Source organism: Scomber scombrus, chromosome 16, assembly GCF_963691925.1.
Source record: "Scomber scombrus chromosome 16, fScoSco1.1, whole genome shotgun sequence".
Taxonomy (NCBI): domain Eukaryota; kingdom Metazoa; phylum Chordata; class Actinopteri; order Scombriformes; family Scombridae; genus Scomber; species Scomber scombrus.
In genome coordinates this window covers 3,714,001-3,729,922 of record NC_084985.1, presented here as the reverse complement: position 1 = coordinate 3,729,922, position 15,922 = coordinate 3,714,001, and the positions used below count along the sequence as shown (strand labels likewise).

General features: G+C 39.1%; 6 gene segments (V, D, J or C); 1 reads left to right on the top strand and 5 right to left on the bottom strand.

The window, feature by feature from the left end:
• Positions 1 to 3,279: 3,279 nt before the first annotated feature.
• On the bottom strand, positions 3,280 to 3,858 carry LOC133996514 (immunoglobulin kappa variable 3-20-like). The segment is given in 2 exon segments: positions 3,280 to 3,590; positions 3,807 to 3,858. Coding segments are annotated over 2 exon segments (363 nt in total).
• Positions 3,859 to 5,129: 1,271 nt separating this feature from the next.
• Positions 5,130 to 5,611, bottom strand: LOC133996885 (Ig kappa chain V region 3381-like). The segment is given in 2 exon segments: positions 5,130 to 5,452; positions 5,560 to 5,611. Coding segments are annotated over 2 exon segments (375 nt in total).
• Positions 5,612 to 9,007: 3,396 nt separating this feature from the next.
• Positions 9,008 to 9,498, bottom strand: LOC133996884 (immunoglobulin kappa variable 4-1-like). The segment is given in 2 exon segments: positions 9,008 to 9,339; positions 9,447 to 9,498. Coding segments are annotated over 2 exon segments (384 nt in total).
• A 532-nt stretch (positions 9,499 to 10,030) lies between these two features.
• LOC133996515 (Ig kappa-b4 chain C region-like) lies at positions 10,031 to 11,090 on the top strand (the record flags this gene model as incomplete). The annotated part of the segment is given in 2 exon segments: positions 10,031 to 10,064; positions 10,771 to 11,090. Coding segments are annotated over 2 exon segments (354 nt in total), but the record flags the coding sequence as incomplete, so codon positions are not given.
• A 1,435-nt stretch (positions 11,091 to 12,525) lies between these two features.
• On the bottom strand, positions 12,526 to 13,104 carry LOC133996513 (immunoglobulin kappa variable 3-20-like). The segment is given in 2 exon segments: positions 12,526 to 12,836; positions 13,053 to 13,104. Coding segments are annotated over 2 exon segments (363 nt in total).
• A 1,273-nt stretch (positions 13,105 to 14,377) lies between these two features.
• On the bottom strand, positions 14,378 to 14,850 carry LOC133996512 (immunoglobulin kappa variable 4-1-like). The segment is given in 2 exon segments: positions 14,378 to 14,691; positions 14,799 to 14,850. Coding segments are annotated over 2 exon segments (366 nt in total).
• Between the last annotated feature and the right edge of the window lie 1,072 nt (positions 14,851 to 15,922).

The following is a 15,922-nucleotide window of genomic DNA, read 5'->3' as shown; positions in this document are numbered from 1 at the left end:
ATGAATCGTCCACGATGGATCTGCTCATTATGACATCTGTCTTGTTTCTGCGCTCCATTATCAGTAAAGATTACACTTTTATTTACTCATCATTCAACTGAAAAGCAGATTTATGGAAAGTTTGGGATTGCCTTTTTTACTATAAGCTCTCAGAGATGTTTTAATTATGTTTTAGGGTTGGTTTATTCAATGTGAATTCAAGCAAATGAAGCCAAATATATATTTTGAAGGCAGCAGAAGAGTTCCTTTGGGTCCTGTGCAACCTTTCAATCAACCCTAACCAAAATACCAGAATGAGTCGATTGGAAGCAGTTGATCTTGAAGATGACTGAACTACCTTTGTCTGGTCTTTCAACTGCAGGAGTGAGCTGGTTCCTGTCATCATTTAAACCCCAACAGAGATCATGGTTTGCCTGACCCTGGGGTCACTGGAGGCAAAGGAAAAGGGGTATTATCGTACAACTATGGTTCCTTCTGACTAGATGAATGCTGGAGAGACTTTGCTCCGAGCTTTGGTTGAGTCTTTATTTTTTGTAACTTACAGGGACAGAGTTGGTTTACAAATCTCAACAAAAGTGAGACAAAACAGAGACTCGTTTCCCAAAAGCATCTTATGGTTTAAAATCTATTTTATGACCTTTCTTAATCTAAATGCCCAAAACACTGAAAACACACAGATGAATAAATGCCTCCCACCAACTCTTAGGAGAGTATCTGAGCAGACAAAAGATTATAAATGCCTTTGAATATAATCCAATAAAGCATCATAACTAGGGTAACCACATATCTCTTGTGTATTAGTCATTGGATTCTTCATATTCCAAAGTAATGATCTATAAGAGTGTGGTGCTGTGGTAGTAGATATCAGTTTATCCAAAGAGCTCAAGTATCACGTGTAGGCTTTTCAGAAAGACTGATGATGAATCTGGGTTTTAAGAGATGACTGAAGAATCCAGACTAAACAGAGAAGATTACTGCATGTAAATCAAAGAGAAAGAAATCCACTCTTCTATTTTTCACAGCTGTCCAATCCATAAGTCTAGCCAAATGTTTGTTTCATAAAGTTTCACATTTGCTGTCATATGAATTAGAGGCAGTGTATTCAGATGCAACAAAAGGTTTTTTGCTGTTCTCTCAATGTACAATTAAAAAATGAAATAAAGTAAACACACATGAACACTGACCTGTTGCTTTATCAGTCTTCACTTTAAATGCTTTGGGAGTATTATTTGCAGCCAATATGTAAGTGGTCAGGATATCAAGTTTAAAAAAGTTTTAGTTTCAGCCTGAATTAAGTTGAATGAGGCTGAATGAGGCTGAATGAGGCTGAATGAGGAACGCCACACCTTGTTATTACACACAAACAGCTGCACCAGTTCTGGGTGTGTTTGTCCCCGCTATTATCCTTTATTGTTCACCAACCGTTAACATTCTTAGCTTGAGAAAATATTTCATGAAATTAATCTAAAATGTGATTGTTTCTGTTAATTTAAGTTCATAAACAGTTTTTTTCATCAACAATAGGTTTGAAATTGTTAAATTGTTTACATTTATGTTTTTTTAGTTGTTCTTTAAAAAAAAATCTAGTTTAGAAATCAATTGTATTGCTATGTTGCACACCTTGAAACCCTTCTTTAAGTATGTTAACACAGATTTCTGCATGTTTGAGAAGGTTACATACAGTCAGTCTGTCAGGTTTTGAGGACTTTATTTCATTTTTCTGACTTTTCTCTGATCTTTGCTTTCAAAAAACATTAAATATATTGAATAACTATCTCTTTGGGCCTCAAACAGTTATTCAAATGAAACCATGTAAGAAGTTAAGACATCTGAAATATAACAAACCGATATGTATAATTCATTACTTCTGTTTTTGAAAAGAAGACCCTTGCTGTTTAAATATAGACTGGATGCACTGTAAAGATGAAGCTCTATCTGTGCTTTCATACAATGGAACAAAGATTGAAACTATGGCTGGGACAGTGATGAGCCAGAGGAAGCACAAAAATGAAGAAGAGGAGAAAGAGGAAACATGCGATTAACACATCTGACATATCTACAAGTCACTATTGGTCAATCTGGTTGACCAAAAAGTTACAGTAGAATCCCACACTGCTGCTTTCATGAGTGCATCCCTTAAAAATTGCAATTACACTTTTGACCAGTAGATGTCACCCTAAAACAGTTTAACAATCAAAATGAGCTTCTTATGTGCACTTGAGTGAAACTACCAGATACAAAAATCACAGTATTATTATTAGTATTTTTCCTCTTCCTTCTTTTCAGTTCCTGAGTTTGGGAACATCATTCATAACATTAGACATTTATGACCTACAGGAAAAGGACACTGTATATTTAGGTCTGACACATACAGATGAGAGAATATTCAAAAGGAGAAACCTGAATAAGTGTGCTTCCACACTGCAAGCAATTGACACCGAATCATGATCTGTATAAAAATGCTGAGCAGGCCCAGTTGATTCTGATTTTGTATGAAGATGGCAAGAGGATCTACATGACTTTGAAAGAGGGTTGATTGTCAGGGCATAGATGACAGGAGCCCCACATACCACCTGTCCCCATATATCACCATGTCCCCATATATCACCATGTCCACATATACCACCTGTCCCCATATATCACCATGTCCCCATATATCGCCATGTCCACATATATCACCTTGTCCCCACATACAACCATGACCCTGCATACCACCATGTCCCCATATATCACCTTGTCCCCATATATCACCTTTTCCCCACATACCACCATGTCCCCATATACCACCATGTCCCCATATATATTACCATATTCCCATATATCACCTTGTCCCCACATACAACCATGACCCTGCATACCACCATGTCCCCATATATCACCTTGTCCCCATATATCACCATGTTTCCATATACCACCATGTCCCCACATACCACCATGTCCCCATATATCACCATGTCCCCACATATCACCATGTCCCCATATATCACCTTGTCCCCACATACCACCATATCCCCATATATCACCTTGTCCCCACATACCACCATATCCCCACATATCACCATGTCCCCATATATCACCCTGTCCACATATACCACCATGTCCCCACATATCACCATGTCCCCATATATCACCATGTCTCCATATGTCACCATGCCATACCATGGTTGTGGTAGAATTAGAATAACTTTCAAGACAAACCACTTCTGTATTACTTTCTGTGCAGCTGTTGAGTCAGATCAGTTCCTCTCCAGCTGAGGGAGGTTTTTGTACGACGTTGTATCACTGTGTGATCGGGTAGCTTTGATACTGCTGACAATAATAGACTCCTGAATCTTCAGTCTGAACTCTACTGATGGTCAAAGTGAAATCAGTCCCAGATCCACTTCCACTAAAACGATCAGAAACTCCAGACTGACGGCTTGTAGTTGAATAAATCAGGAGTTTCGGAGCTTCTCCAGATTTCTGAAGGTACCAGCTGAGAACGCTAGTACTAACAGTTGAACTAGCTTTACATGTGATGGTGACAGACTGTCCTGGAGCAGCAGAGTGAGATCCAGGAGACTGAGTCAGGATGATTTCTCCTGATGAACCTGGAAACCATGAAAAAGAGGAGAAGGCTTATTGAGACAAATCCAGCTTGGAGAAAGATGATCAACATGAAAACAGAAGAGTATCATTTCTTTAACATGGAGAATAGATGGAAGAAAGTAAATGCTGCTTGTTTCAGTGTTTCTCCATCACAGCAGAACATCATTGTGGTGAACCTGGTTGTATCCTGAAGCCAAGTTTTCAGCAGAGAGTCTCACCCTGAACAAGGAGCCCCAGGGTGCCCAGCAGTAGAGTCAGTGACATCATCATTGTGCTGGCGGTGTGTCAGTGGCTCTGAAAGGTCTGGACAGCCACTGATCAACACTGGCCTCTTAACGGCTGGGAGCAGAGAGGCAGGACAGATATGCAAACACACAGAGTCAGTCAACTGGAGCTGTCCTCAACATATCATGCTGTTTCCCCCAAAAAAGCTTTGACTATTTAAACAATTGGAGACATAATGGAGTATGAATGAAAGATGAAAACATGAGGCACAGAACTGCATTTGGCTTCAATCAAGCAGGTACAGAAAGTTGATTGTGTTTGAGAAAATGTGTGTTTGTTTTTAATTTTTTAAAACAGGCATTTAGAAAAAAAAGGCCTAAAATTAGATTTGGGAGATTATCTGCTAAATCTACTAAAATCTATTGAATGTGTCTTGAGAGGAAGGGTCGGATAAAGGAGTTCATACCTGTAAATGTATTTAATAAGGATACTGATTTAGACTGTAGATGAGAACAATAGATTTTCTTTAATTTAGTTTATTAAGAGGATCTATTTTAATTTAAAAACTTAATTTTAATTGGGTAAAATGTTAAATTGACTTCTTTCTACACTTACGATGGAAGAGAGTGACGACAGTTAAGTTGCTGTATCACAGTAAGAACTGAAAGAAGAGAGGATGAAGGTTTAGAGATGTATAATCAGATATCATCAAGGTAATTTTATGGAGGTATCAGTCTGAGCAGATGTCTGAGACTCTGATGGATTTTATTCCTTCTTATTAAAGTTTTCAGATGTTTCTATTTCATCATCTTTTAAATCTACCATCAGTAATGTAGGAGTCTCTTCGGAGCTAATATCACTTTTTTATCAACATGTGAAGTGTTTGATTGACTTTTGTTTCTTTCTATTTGTGATTTATTTATTTAGATCCATGTACCTCAAGCTAAGATGAAGATGATCATTCACACATTTATTTCTTCTTTGTAAACTGTTATAACTTCATTTTCATCTGTATTTCACATCCTTGCATCATTTATAAGAGGTCCACAGTGTCATTGTCTTTAACACTGTCCTGAAAAAGTTCTCATGTCCCACCTGTATTGGTGACTTTTAAAAGGCCCACAATTCATTTAATAATTAAATTAAACACACATGTAATCATTTTTCCAGATCTACACTTTGGACAACTTCAAGGAGCAGCTAAATGTGTGTGTGTGTTCAGTGAACTGTATCAGTCTCTGCAGTAGCTTCCAGCTGCAGCAGTCTGTTCAGTTTCTGTTCAGTCTGACTGAGGGAGGTTTTTGTACGACGCTTTTTCACTGTGTGAACACCCACTGACTGTTGATATGATGCTGACTCTGACAATAATAAACTGCTGCATCTTCAACCTGAACTCCACTGATGGTCAGAGTGAAGTCAGAGTTTGATCCACTGCCTGTAAAACGACCTGGAATCCCTGATACTCGAGTGGTAGCAGTGTAAATGAGCAGTTTAGGAGTTTCTCCATCTCTCTGTTGGTACCAGAATAAGAAGTTACCATTATAAACATTCTGACTGACTTTACAGCTGATGGTTGCAGATCCACCCAGAGTAGATCTCACTGCTGCAGGCTGAGTCACTGTGATCTGGCCTCTGGACTCTGAGGATACAGAGACAAAAACATAAAGCAGCATCATGGTTTTGTGGGCTTCATTTCAGAGGGATGGATGTTCATAGAGGAGAGGAGTTTGATTCTCTAGACTTTACCTGTGAAGCAGCAGCAGAGGAGAGTCCAGATGAGGACGGAGATCAAAGTCATGTTTTTGATGAGGAGGATTTCGGTGGCTTCTGTTGTCATGAAGGACAGCTGTCAGTCATCCAGTGTTCAACTCTCAGGACTATAAACTCTCCCAGAGCACTGGAGCATGGTGCTGCTGATGCAAAGTGGCTCTCTATGGAAATGCTCTGACTGACTTTATAAGTATTTGAATTACTCTGAACCTGTTTAGTCAATGGATCAATAAATGTGTCAGAATACTACACAAAATGACTCAGTATTATTTTGATTTACTTTCAAGATTTTGTGTTTGTTTTTTTGTACAACCACTCAATGAGTTTCATCACTGTGGTGGATTTTTGGCAGAACAACATTGGATTTGCAAAGAAGTAATTTTGCCAATTAAAACTTTAATGTGTTTAAATGTCATTAAATGTTTCCAATGAATGAAAATATCCTTAATTTTCATGACTTCATTTTTTCCCGTTTTAATTCCACTGCTTTAATCGAAGCTTGTGAAGCGCAGTTTCAGGAGAGGGAACACACCCCAATTACACCCCTTCCGGCTCCTATATAAACCAGCCTAACCCCTCTTCCCCCTCTTTTGCTCTCGTATTCGAGTTCCCCCACCCCCCCGCCCTCTCTTTCTGTTCTTCTCTCCTTTCTCATAGGTTCCAAGGGGGTCCTCGTTGCCCGGGCGCAGCAGCGGATCCTTCATACGGCCTCCCCACACCGCATCAAGAGCACAAACGATTCATTCAAATCTTGTTAATAAATTGTCAAACGTATCTCATTGGTGGTGTGGTCCTTGCTCGTGAATCATGGAGTTGAAGTCAGACCAGCTTCAATAAATTGATATTTGTATGTTATTGTGAAACTGAAATGGGAATAGCTCCAAATTAAGAAAATATGAAGAAAGAAAATTGTACATTTTAAATGTTGTCAAATCTTTGATCAACTTACTGTAATTAGTTTCTTACTATGAGATAATATTTTATGTGAGATTTATATTTTTTGAAGGTGGGATTTATGATACTGTAAATTTCTGATAGTAATTTGTGTCTTCATATTTTCTTTTAACAAGATATAATTGAGATGTGATCCATCCAGACAGAGGTCAAAGGTCATAACCAAGACATTTGTTATCAACAGTTTCTAGACAATCTCTCTCCTCATTGTTAAATAAATGTGATCCTAAGTATTTAAAAAACCTTGGTTCAAACCATAACAGGGTAAGAACGGATGGTGAAAAGCTGTGATGGAAGAACCACTTCACTGATTTCCACAAACACAATCATTGTCCAGAAACTGTTTTCATTGAGATATTTTTATATTTTTTCATTCTTCCTAAAAGTGGGAATGTGTGAGTTATTTAATCCACTTAATGAAAACTGAGTGTGTGAGATAGTGTAACATGTGTTCAGTGAACTGTATCAGTCTCTGCAGTAGCTTCCAGCTGCAGCAGTCAGTTCAGTTTCGGTTCAGTCTCACTGAGGGAGGTTTTTGTACAACGCTTTTTCACTGTGTGAACATATGCTGGCTGTTGATAACATGTTTACTCTGACAGTAATAAACTGCTGCATCTTCAGCCTGAACTCCACTGATGGTCAGAGTGAAGTCAGAGTTTGATCCAATGCCTGTAAAACGACCTGGAATCCCTGATGCTCGTTGAGTAGCCCTGTTAATCAGCTGTTTAGTAGCTTCTCCATTTCTCTTTTGGTACCAGGCTAACTCGTGGTAACCATTATAAAATATAACATCCTGACTGACTGTACAGCTGATTCTTGCAGGTCCTCCCAGAGCAGATCTCACTGCTGCAGGCTGAGTCACTGTGATCTGGCCTCTGGACTCTGAGGATACAGAGACAAAAACATAAAGCAGCATCATGGTTTTGTGGGCTTCATTTCAGCGGGACGGATGTTCATAGAGGAGAGGAGTTTGATTCTCTGGACTTTACCTGTGAAGCAGCAGCAGAGGAGAGTCCAGATGAGGACGGAGATCAAAGTCATGTTTTTGATGAGGAGGATTTCGGTGGCTTCTGTTGTCATGAAGGACAGCTGTCAGTCATCCAGTGTTCAACTCTCAGGACTATAAACTCTCCCAGAGCACTGGAGCATGGTGCTGCTGATGCAAAGTGGCTCTCTATGGAAATGCTCTGACTGATTTACAGAATCATCACGTTTTCAAGTGTAAAATTTTTTGCTTGCTGTAATGTTGATACCATCTGTAAATGATACAGATCTATTCATCAAATAATGTGTCCAAACATATTGTTACACTAATATCTGCTGTCACATGTACTGTGTTAAATGAGTCTTCAGACCCTGAGTTTGTCTCTAGAGTAGTTCAGAAGGATTTTATCACAACATGTCACTATTACATACTCCCCCTGCTGGATAGGATTGGCATTGCATGAATCTCCTTTTATAATGTTCTGTGTTTTCTCCTAAGTCCTGATCCAGTCTGATTGAGGAAGGACTGATTTAGACAGGGAGAAATTTGGCTCAAGCTCTTTTCCACTTCCCAGCATTGGCAGCAGCAGTTTGTGTTTTTTTAACCATGTTTTAGTTCTTTACATTTGTTAGTTTTCTGTTTGTTTGGTGGGTCTGGTAGTCCTGTTTTCTGAGTTTTAGTGTCTTTGTGGATTTAGGTTGGAGGGTAGAGCCCAGGTCATTTGACCCTTTGTGGACTGGTCTGTGTGTCTTCTCTTCTTTTTGTTCAGTTTGGCCGACCCATCAGTTCTTCACAAGTTGTTGGTTACTTTCTTAATAAATTGGTTGAATGTTTGACACTTTTGACTCGTTCATTATGTTTGGCCTTCTTTGTAATGAGCTCCTTTAGAGGGTCATAACAGTCATCATTTTACATACAAATGATTGTATTTTTTTAAAGGATTGAAAAGGAGAGAAAACTAGCTGACTGGATAAAACACAATGCTGAATGCTGTCTGAACTAATGAGGGAAAGGGGAATAGGTGACTAGACACAGGTGCAGGCTGGGAGTGATTGGCTGGGAAAGACACTGGGAGCAGAGCAGGGCTGATGAACATGATGCAGGGCAGGTGTGCAGGGAAAGTGTGGAGGGAAAAGCTGAACAGAGACAGACACACTCACGACAAACACAGACTGGAAGACAGAGAAAAGACATTTTGTATTAGGAGGATTCATTTTGTGAGTGCAGTCTGTCTGTTTTGATGGTTCAGTGGTGATAAATGTGTAAATCAGCAGAAATAATTCACAGTCTGAAAGTTGTGACTGTGTTTGTATCAATGAGAACAATCATGAAAAATAATTATGAATATTATCTATAATATGTTATAGGATCATATCTGTGTGTGTGTTCAGTGAACTGTATCAGTCTCTGCAGTAGCTTCCAGCTGCACCAGTCAGTTCAGTTTCTGTTCAGTCTGACTGAGGGAGGTTTTTGTACGACGCTTTTTCACTGTGTGAACACCCACTGACTGTTGATCAAATGCTGACTCTGACAGTAATAAACTGCTGCATCATCAGCTTGAACTCCACTGATGGTCAGAGTGAAGTCGGAGTTTGATCCACTGCCTGTAAAACGACCTGGAATCCCTGATGCTCGAGTGGTAGTATAGTAAATGAGGAGTTTAGGAGTTTCTCCATCTCTCTGTTGGTACCAAGCCAAATAATGGTAGTTGCTCCCAAAATAAACATTCTGACTGACTTTACAGCTGATGGGTGCAGATCCTCCCAGAGCAGATCTCACTGCTGCAGGCTGAGTCAATGTGATCTGGCCTCTGGACTCTGAGGATACAGAGACAAAAACATAAAGCAGCATCATGGTTTTGTGGGCCTCATTTCAGAGGGATGGATGTTCATAGAGGAGAGGAGTTTGATTCTCTGGACTTTACCTGTGAAGCAGCAGCAGAGGAGAGTCCAGATGAGGACGGAGATCAAAGTCATGTTTTTGATGAGGAGGATTTCTGTGGCTTCTGTTGTCATGAAGGACAGCTGTCAGTCATCCAGTGTTCAAGTCTCAGGACTATAAACTCTCCCAGAGCACTGGAGCATGGTGCTGCTGATGCAAAGTGGCTCTCTATGGAAATGCTCTGACTGACTCCAACAGGGACTTGGATTACTCTGATGATGCTGTTTAATCAATGGATCAATCAATTGATCAGAATATTGATTAGGATGTGTCAGTGATTCATTTAATGTGGTTTGGGCTTCATGTGAATTGACAGCTTTTTTTTTTAATAATGTAATTTATTATACTTAATCATATAACCAGAGAAAATTATATAAAAGTATTAATGTGAAATAAAATGACGCAATCATGAAATTTGTCAATTTAAAAAAATAAAAATTACATTAAAATGATAAAACCAAGAGTCTAATTTTAGTGACTTTGTTTGTGTAAAAGTCAGAGAGCCGTGTCTCTCTACAGTGAGAGGTTTTTGTACGACGACTCAATGAGTTTGTATCACTGTGGTTGACTTTTGGTGGAGGAACCAGACTGGATGTTGGAAGTAAGTTTCTGTTCAAATACTAAATACAATATTGTGAAGTTGTGTTTAAAATTCAGTTTTTGAATGATTACAGCAGATAAAAATATAATTTTTATTTACGACACTTTTAATATTGATGTTTGTATTTCTCCTCCTTTATCATGGAGGATAACTCAGAGCAGCTTCACTAAACGTTTCTATTCACATTCCCGTCATACTGACATTTAATAACTTGACGTGTAGAAAAGATGAAAATTTAGATTCATTTTAAAATCATTATCTAAGAGTCATTTGTAATTTTAAAGGTTACGATTTTTACTCTCAATTCAAAAATAATTTGGGATACGGATGTTTGAAATCAGCTTGTGGTCAGTTCATCTTCTGTGTTTGGTTATGTTTCCAGTGAGTGTTTTAATGTAATGCTTTGTTAAAATTTTGGATGATTTTGAGAAGAAAGTTATGAAATGTTCTTGTTTTATTTGCACTGTAGTTTGATATATTTCAGGTCAAACAGTACGATGAATCTCTCTGTGCTGATCTGCATGAGAGGTTTCTTAAAGGGAAGTGAAACAATGTGTGAGTGAGTGACTGGTGGAGCAGAAAAGACATCTGACACAAACTCCTTAAAGGGGAAAATTCACTCTCACACAGTAACGGTGTCTAACTGTCTGCTTTTTTACTGACAGTTGTGTGGTCCCTGTCCTCTAATGTGATTGGTGTCTCCTAGGTGATGTCCGTCCCACCCTAACGGTGCTGCCCCCCTCCAGTGAGGAGCTGGACTTGGAGCTGAAGCAGGGCAAGGCCACGCTTATATGTCTGGCCAACAAGGGCTTCCCCTCAGACTGGAGTCTGGCCTGGAAGGTGGACGGCAGCAGCAGCAGCAGCTTGGAGCAGAGCAGGAGCCCTGCGGTGCTGCAGAAGGACGGCCTCTACAGCTGGAGCAGCACCCTGAGGCTCACTGCAGACCAGTGGAGGAAGGTGGGCTCTGTGACCTGTGAGGCCACCCAGGGCTCCCAGACTCCACTCTCAGAGACACTGAGGAGAGACCAGTGTCCCCAGTCCTGATCTGACTCACTGGGACTCTGCTACTGGTTTTACTCTGCTACTGCTCTCACTCTGATGTCTTTAAATCTCTCTTTCTCTTTCTGTCTATTTCTCTCTTCACAATCATCACATTTCTCAAGTGTCTTTCTTTTTTTGCTTCAATAATGCTGATATTCTCTTTATGTTAAAACAATAAAGACATATTAATCAGATAATTTGTCTCAATGCATTATTGACAGAATTTGTATGTTTGTACTTTTGAGGCTGCATATGAACATTTAGCTAGAAATACACAAATAGTTTTAAAAAGGCAGGTTAATTAAGTTTGGCTAAATCAGTGTAGCAAGCCACTAAAAAAAAATAAAATTAAAATTTCGAAGGTTAATTTGGACATCCAATTTGTTATTGACACTTATGCATGTGTTGTTTACATGATTCCTTACATGACGAAGGCAATGAGAATATTTCAACATTTATATTTTTTTAAATCCTACATCCCTTTGTGGACTGATCTGTGTGTCTTCCCTTCTTTTTGTTCAGTTCATCCGACCCATCAGTTTTTCTTTGAAGTTGTTGGTTACTTTCACTGGTTGAATGTTTGGCACTCTAGACTTTTTTTTTATTATGTTTGGCCTTCTTTGTAAAGAGCTCCTTTAAAGGGTCATAACAATCATCATTTTACACATAAACTATGGTATTTAAAAGAAAAAGATTTGCAAAGTTAAAGATGAAATGAGAATATTTGAACAGAAGCAGTGATTCAGTGCTACATGGTGTCCTTCACATGTGTCCTCTCTGTCCTGCTCTGTACTATATTGTTCTGTATCACAGCATGTGGATGGAGGAGCAGAGACAGGAAGCTCCTACCGAAATACAGAAGTGTATTTCAAGCATTATGGAATCTTATGTTCTCAGTGCAAAACTTCACATCACATTTCAAATACTTTAATAAAATAACAAATACAATGTTTGAACTATCATTTACTGCAATGTAACTGTATTTTGTTCCTTCAGTTTCTATCAGGCCATCAGTACAAAGTTGTGACTGTGTTTGTACGACCGATCATGAGAAATATTGTAATCATTATCTGTTAGACATGGTGATGAATATATGATTTTTTAATTGACTTTTTATTATGTTTGGCCTTCTTTGTAGAGAGCTCCTTTAGAGAGTCATAACAGTCATAATTCTTCAACTGTGTTTTATTCTGACTTTGAGTAACACTCACTCTAACACAGTGATCCTGTTCTGACACTGTATCAACAAAATAATCTAATAAATTATACTTACTTTGAATAACTAAAAGTATAATTATATAATTATTGCTGTAATAAGTGATGTCTTTCATATCAAACCTCTGTTGTTTTTGGTCTGAGTGAAGCTGTTGAGTCAGATCAGTTCCTCTTCAGCTGAGGGAGGTTTTTGTACGACGTTGTATCACTGTGTGATCGGGTAGCTTTGATACTGCTGACAATAATAGACTCCTGAATCTTCAGTCTGAACTCCATGGATGGTCAGAGTGAAATCAGTCCCAGATCCACCTCCACTAAAACGATCTGAAACTCCAGACTGACGGCTTGTAGTTGAATAAATCAGGAGTTTAGGAGCTTCTCCAGGTTTCTGAAGATACCAGTGGAGGTAGCTAGTACTAACAGTTGAGCTGGCTTTACATCTGATGGAGACAGACTGTCCTGGAGCAGCAGAGTGAGATCCAGGAGACTGAGTCATGATGATTTCTCCTGATGAACCTGGAAAACATGAAAAAGAGGAGAAGGCTTATTGAGACAAATCCAGCTTGGAGAAAGATGATCAACATGAAAACAGAAGAGTATCATTTCTTTAACACGGAGAATAGATGGAAGAAGGTAAATGCTGCTTGTTTCAGTGTTTCTCCATCACAGCAGAACATCATTGTGGTGAACCTGGTTGCATCCTGAAGCCAAGTTTTCAGCAGAGAGTCTCACCCTGAACAAGGAGCCCCAGGGTGCCCAGCAGTAGAGTCAGTGACATCATCATTGTGCTGGCGGCGTGTCAGTGGCTCTGAAAGGTCTGGACAGCCACTGATCAACACTGGCCTCTTAACGGCTGGGAGCAGAGAGGCAGGACAGATATGCAAACACACAGAGTCAGTCAACTGGAGCTGTCCTCAACATATCATGCTGTTTCCCCCAAAAAAGCTTTGACTATTTAAACAATTGGAGACATAATGGAGTATGAATGAAAGATGAAAACATGAGGCACAGAACTGCATTTGGCTTCAATCAAGCAGGTACAGAAAGTTGATTGTGTTTGAGAAAATGTGTGTTTGTTTTTAATTTTTTAAAACAGGCATTTAGAAAAAAAAAGGCCTAAAATGAGATTTGGGAGATTATCTGCTAAATCTACTAAAATCTATTGAATGTGTCTTGAGAGGAAGGGTCGGATAAAGGAGTTGATACCTGTAAATGTATTTAATAAGGATACTGATTTAGACTGTAGATGAGAACAATAGATTTTCTTTAATTTAGTTTATTAAGAGGATCTATTTTAATTTAAAAACTTAATTTTAATTGGGTAAAATGTTAAATTGATTTCTTTCTACACTTACGATGGAAGAGAGTGACGACAGTTAAGTTGCTGTATCACAGTAAGAACTGAAAGAAGGGAGGATGAAGGTTTAGAGATGTATAATCAGATATCATCAAGGTAATTTTATGGAGGTATCAGTCTGATCATGTCTGAGACGCTGATGCATTTTCTCCCATCTTATGAAATTTTTCAGATGTTTCTATTTGATCATCTTTTAAATCTACCATCAGTAATGTAGGAGTCTCTTCTGAGCTAATATCACTTTTTTATCAACATGTGAAGTGTTTGATTGACTTTTGTTTCTTTCTATTTGTGATTTATTTATTTAGATCCATGTACCTCAAGATGAAGATGAAGATGATCATTCACACATTTATTTCTTCTTTGTAAACTGTTATAACTTCATTTTCATCTGTATTTCACATCCTTGCATCATTTATAAGAGGTCCACAGTGTCATTGTCTTTAACACTGTCCTGAAAAAGTTCTCATGTCCCACCTGTATTGGTGACTTTTAAAAGGCCCACAATTCATTTAATAATTAAATTAAACACACATGTAATCACTTTTACAGATCTACACTGTGGACAACTTCAAGGAGCAGCTAAATGTGTGTGTGTGTGTTCAGTGAACTGTATCAGTCTCTGCAGTAGCTTCCAGCTGCAGCAGTCAGTTCAGTTTCTGTTCAGTCTGACTGAGGGAGGTTTTTGTACGACGCTTTTTCACTGTGTGAACACTGGTACACTGTGATAACTCTGACAGTAATATACTGCTGCATCTTCAGCCTGAACTCCACTGATGGTCAGAGTGAAGTCAGACTTTGATCCACTCCCTGTAAAACGACCTGGAATCCCTGATGCTCGAGTGGTAGTATAGTAAATGAGAAGTTTAGGAAATTCTCCATCTCTCTGTTGGTACCAGGCTAAGTAGTTACCATTATAAACATCCTGACTGACTCTACAGCTGATGGTTGCAGATCCTCCCAGAGTAGATCTCACTGCTGCAGGCTGAGTCACTGTGTACTGGCCTCTGGACTCTGAGGATACAGAGACAAAAACATAAAGCAGCATCATGGTTTTGTGGGCTTCATTTCAGAGGGACGGATGTTCATAGAGGAGAGGAGTTTGATTCTCTGGACTTTACCTGTGAAGCAGCAGCAGAGGAGAGTCCAGATGAGGACGGAGATCAAAGTCATGTTTTTGATGAGGAGGATTTCTGTGGCTTCTGTTGTCATGAAGGACAGCTGTCAGTCATCCAGTGTTCAACTCTCAGGACTATAAACTCTCCCAGAGCACTGGAGCATGGTGCTGCTGATGCAAAGTGGCTCTCTATGGAAATGCTCTGACTGATTTACAGAATCATCACGTTTTCAAGTGTATAATTTTTTGCTTGCTGTAATGTTGATACCATCTGTAAACGATAAAGATCTATCCATCAAATAATGAGTCCAAACATATTGTTACACTAATATCTGCTGTCACATGTTACTGTGTTAAATGAGTCTTCAGACCCTGAATTTGTCTCTAGAGAAGTTCAGAAGGATTTTTATCACAACATGTTACTATTACATACTCCCCCTGCTGGATAGGATTGGCATTGCATGAATCTCCTTTTATAATGTTCTGTGTTTTCTCAGTCTCTGCAGTAGCTTCCAGCTGCAGCAGTAAGTTCAGTTTCTGTTCAGTCTGACTGAGGGAGGTTTTTGTACAACGCTTTTTCACTGTGTGAACATACGCTGACTGTTGGGATAGTGGAAACTCTGACAGTAATAAACTGCTGTATCTTCAGCCTGAACTCCACTGATGGTCAGAGCGTGAAGCAGCAGCAGAGGAGAGTCCAGATGAGGACGGAGATCAAAGTCATGTTTTTGATGAGGAGGATTTCTGTGGCTTCTGTTGTCATGAAGGACAGCTGTCAGTCATCCAGTGTTCAACTCTCAGGACTATAAACTCTCCCAGAGCACTGGAGCATGGTGCTGCTGATGCAAAGTGGCTCTCTATGGAAATGCTCTGACTGATTTACAGAATCATCACATTCTCAATGTTTTATTTTCATTGTTTGCAGAAATGTTGATACCGTCTGTAAATGATAAAGATCTATTCATCCAATAATGTGTCCAAACATATTGTTACACTAATATCTGCTGTCACATGTTATTGTGTTAAATGAGTCTTCAGACAGTGAATTTGTCTCTAGAGAAGTTCAGAGGGATTTTATCATTTCATGTCACTATTACATACTCCCCCTGCTGGATAGGATTGGTATAG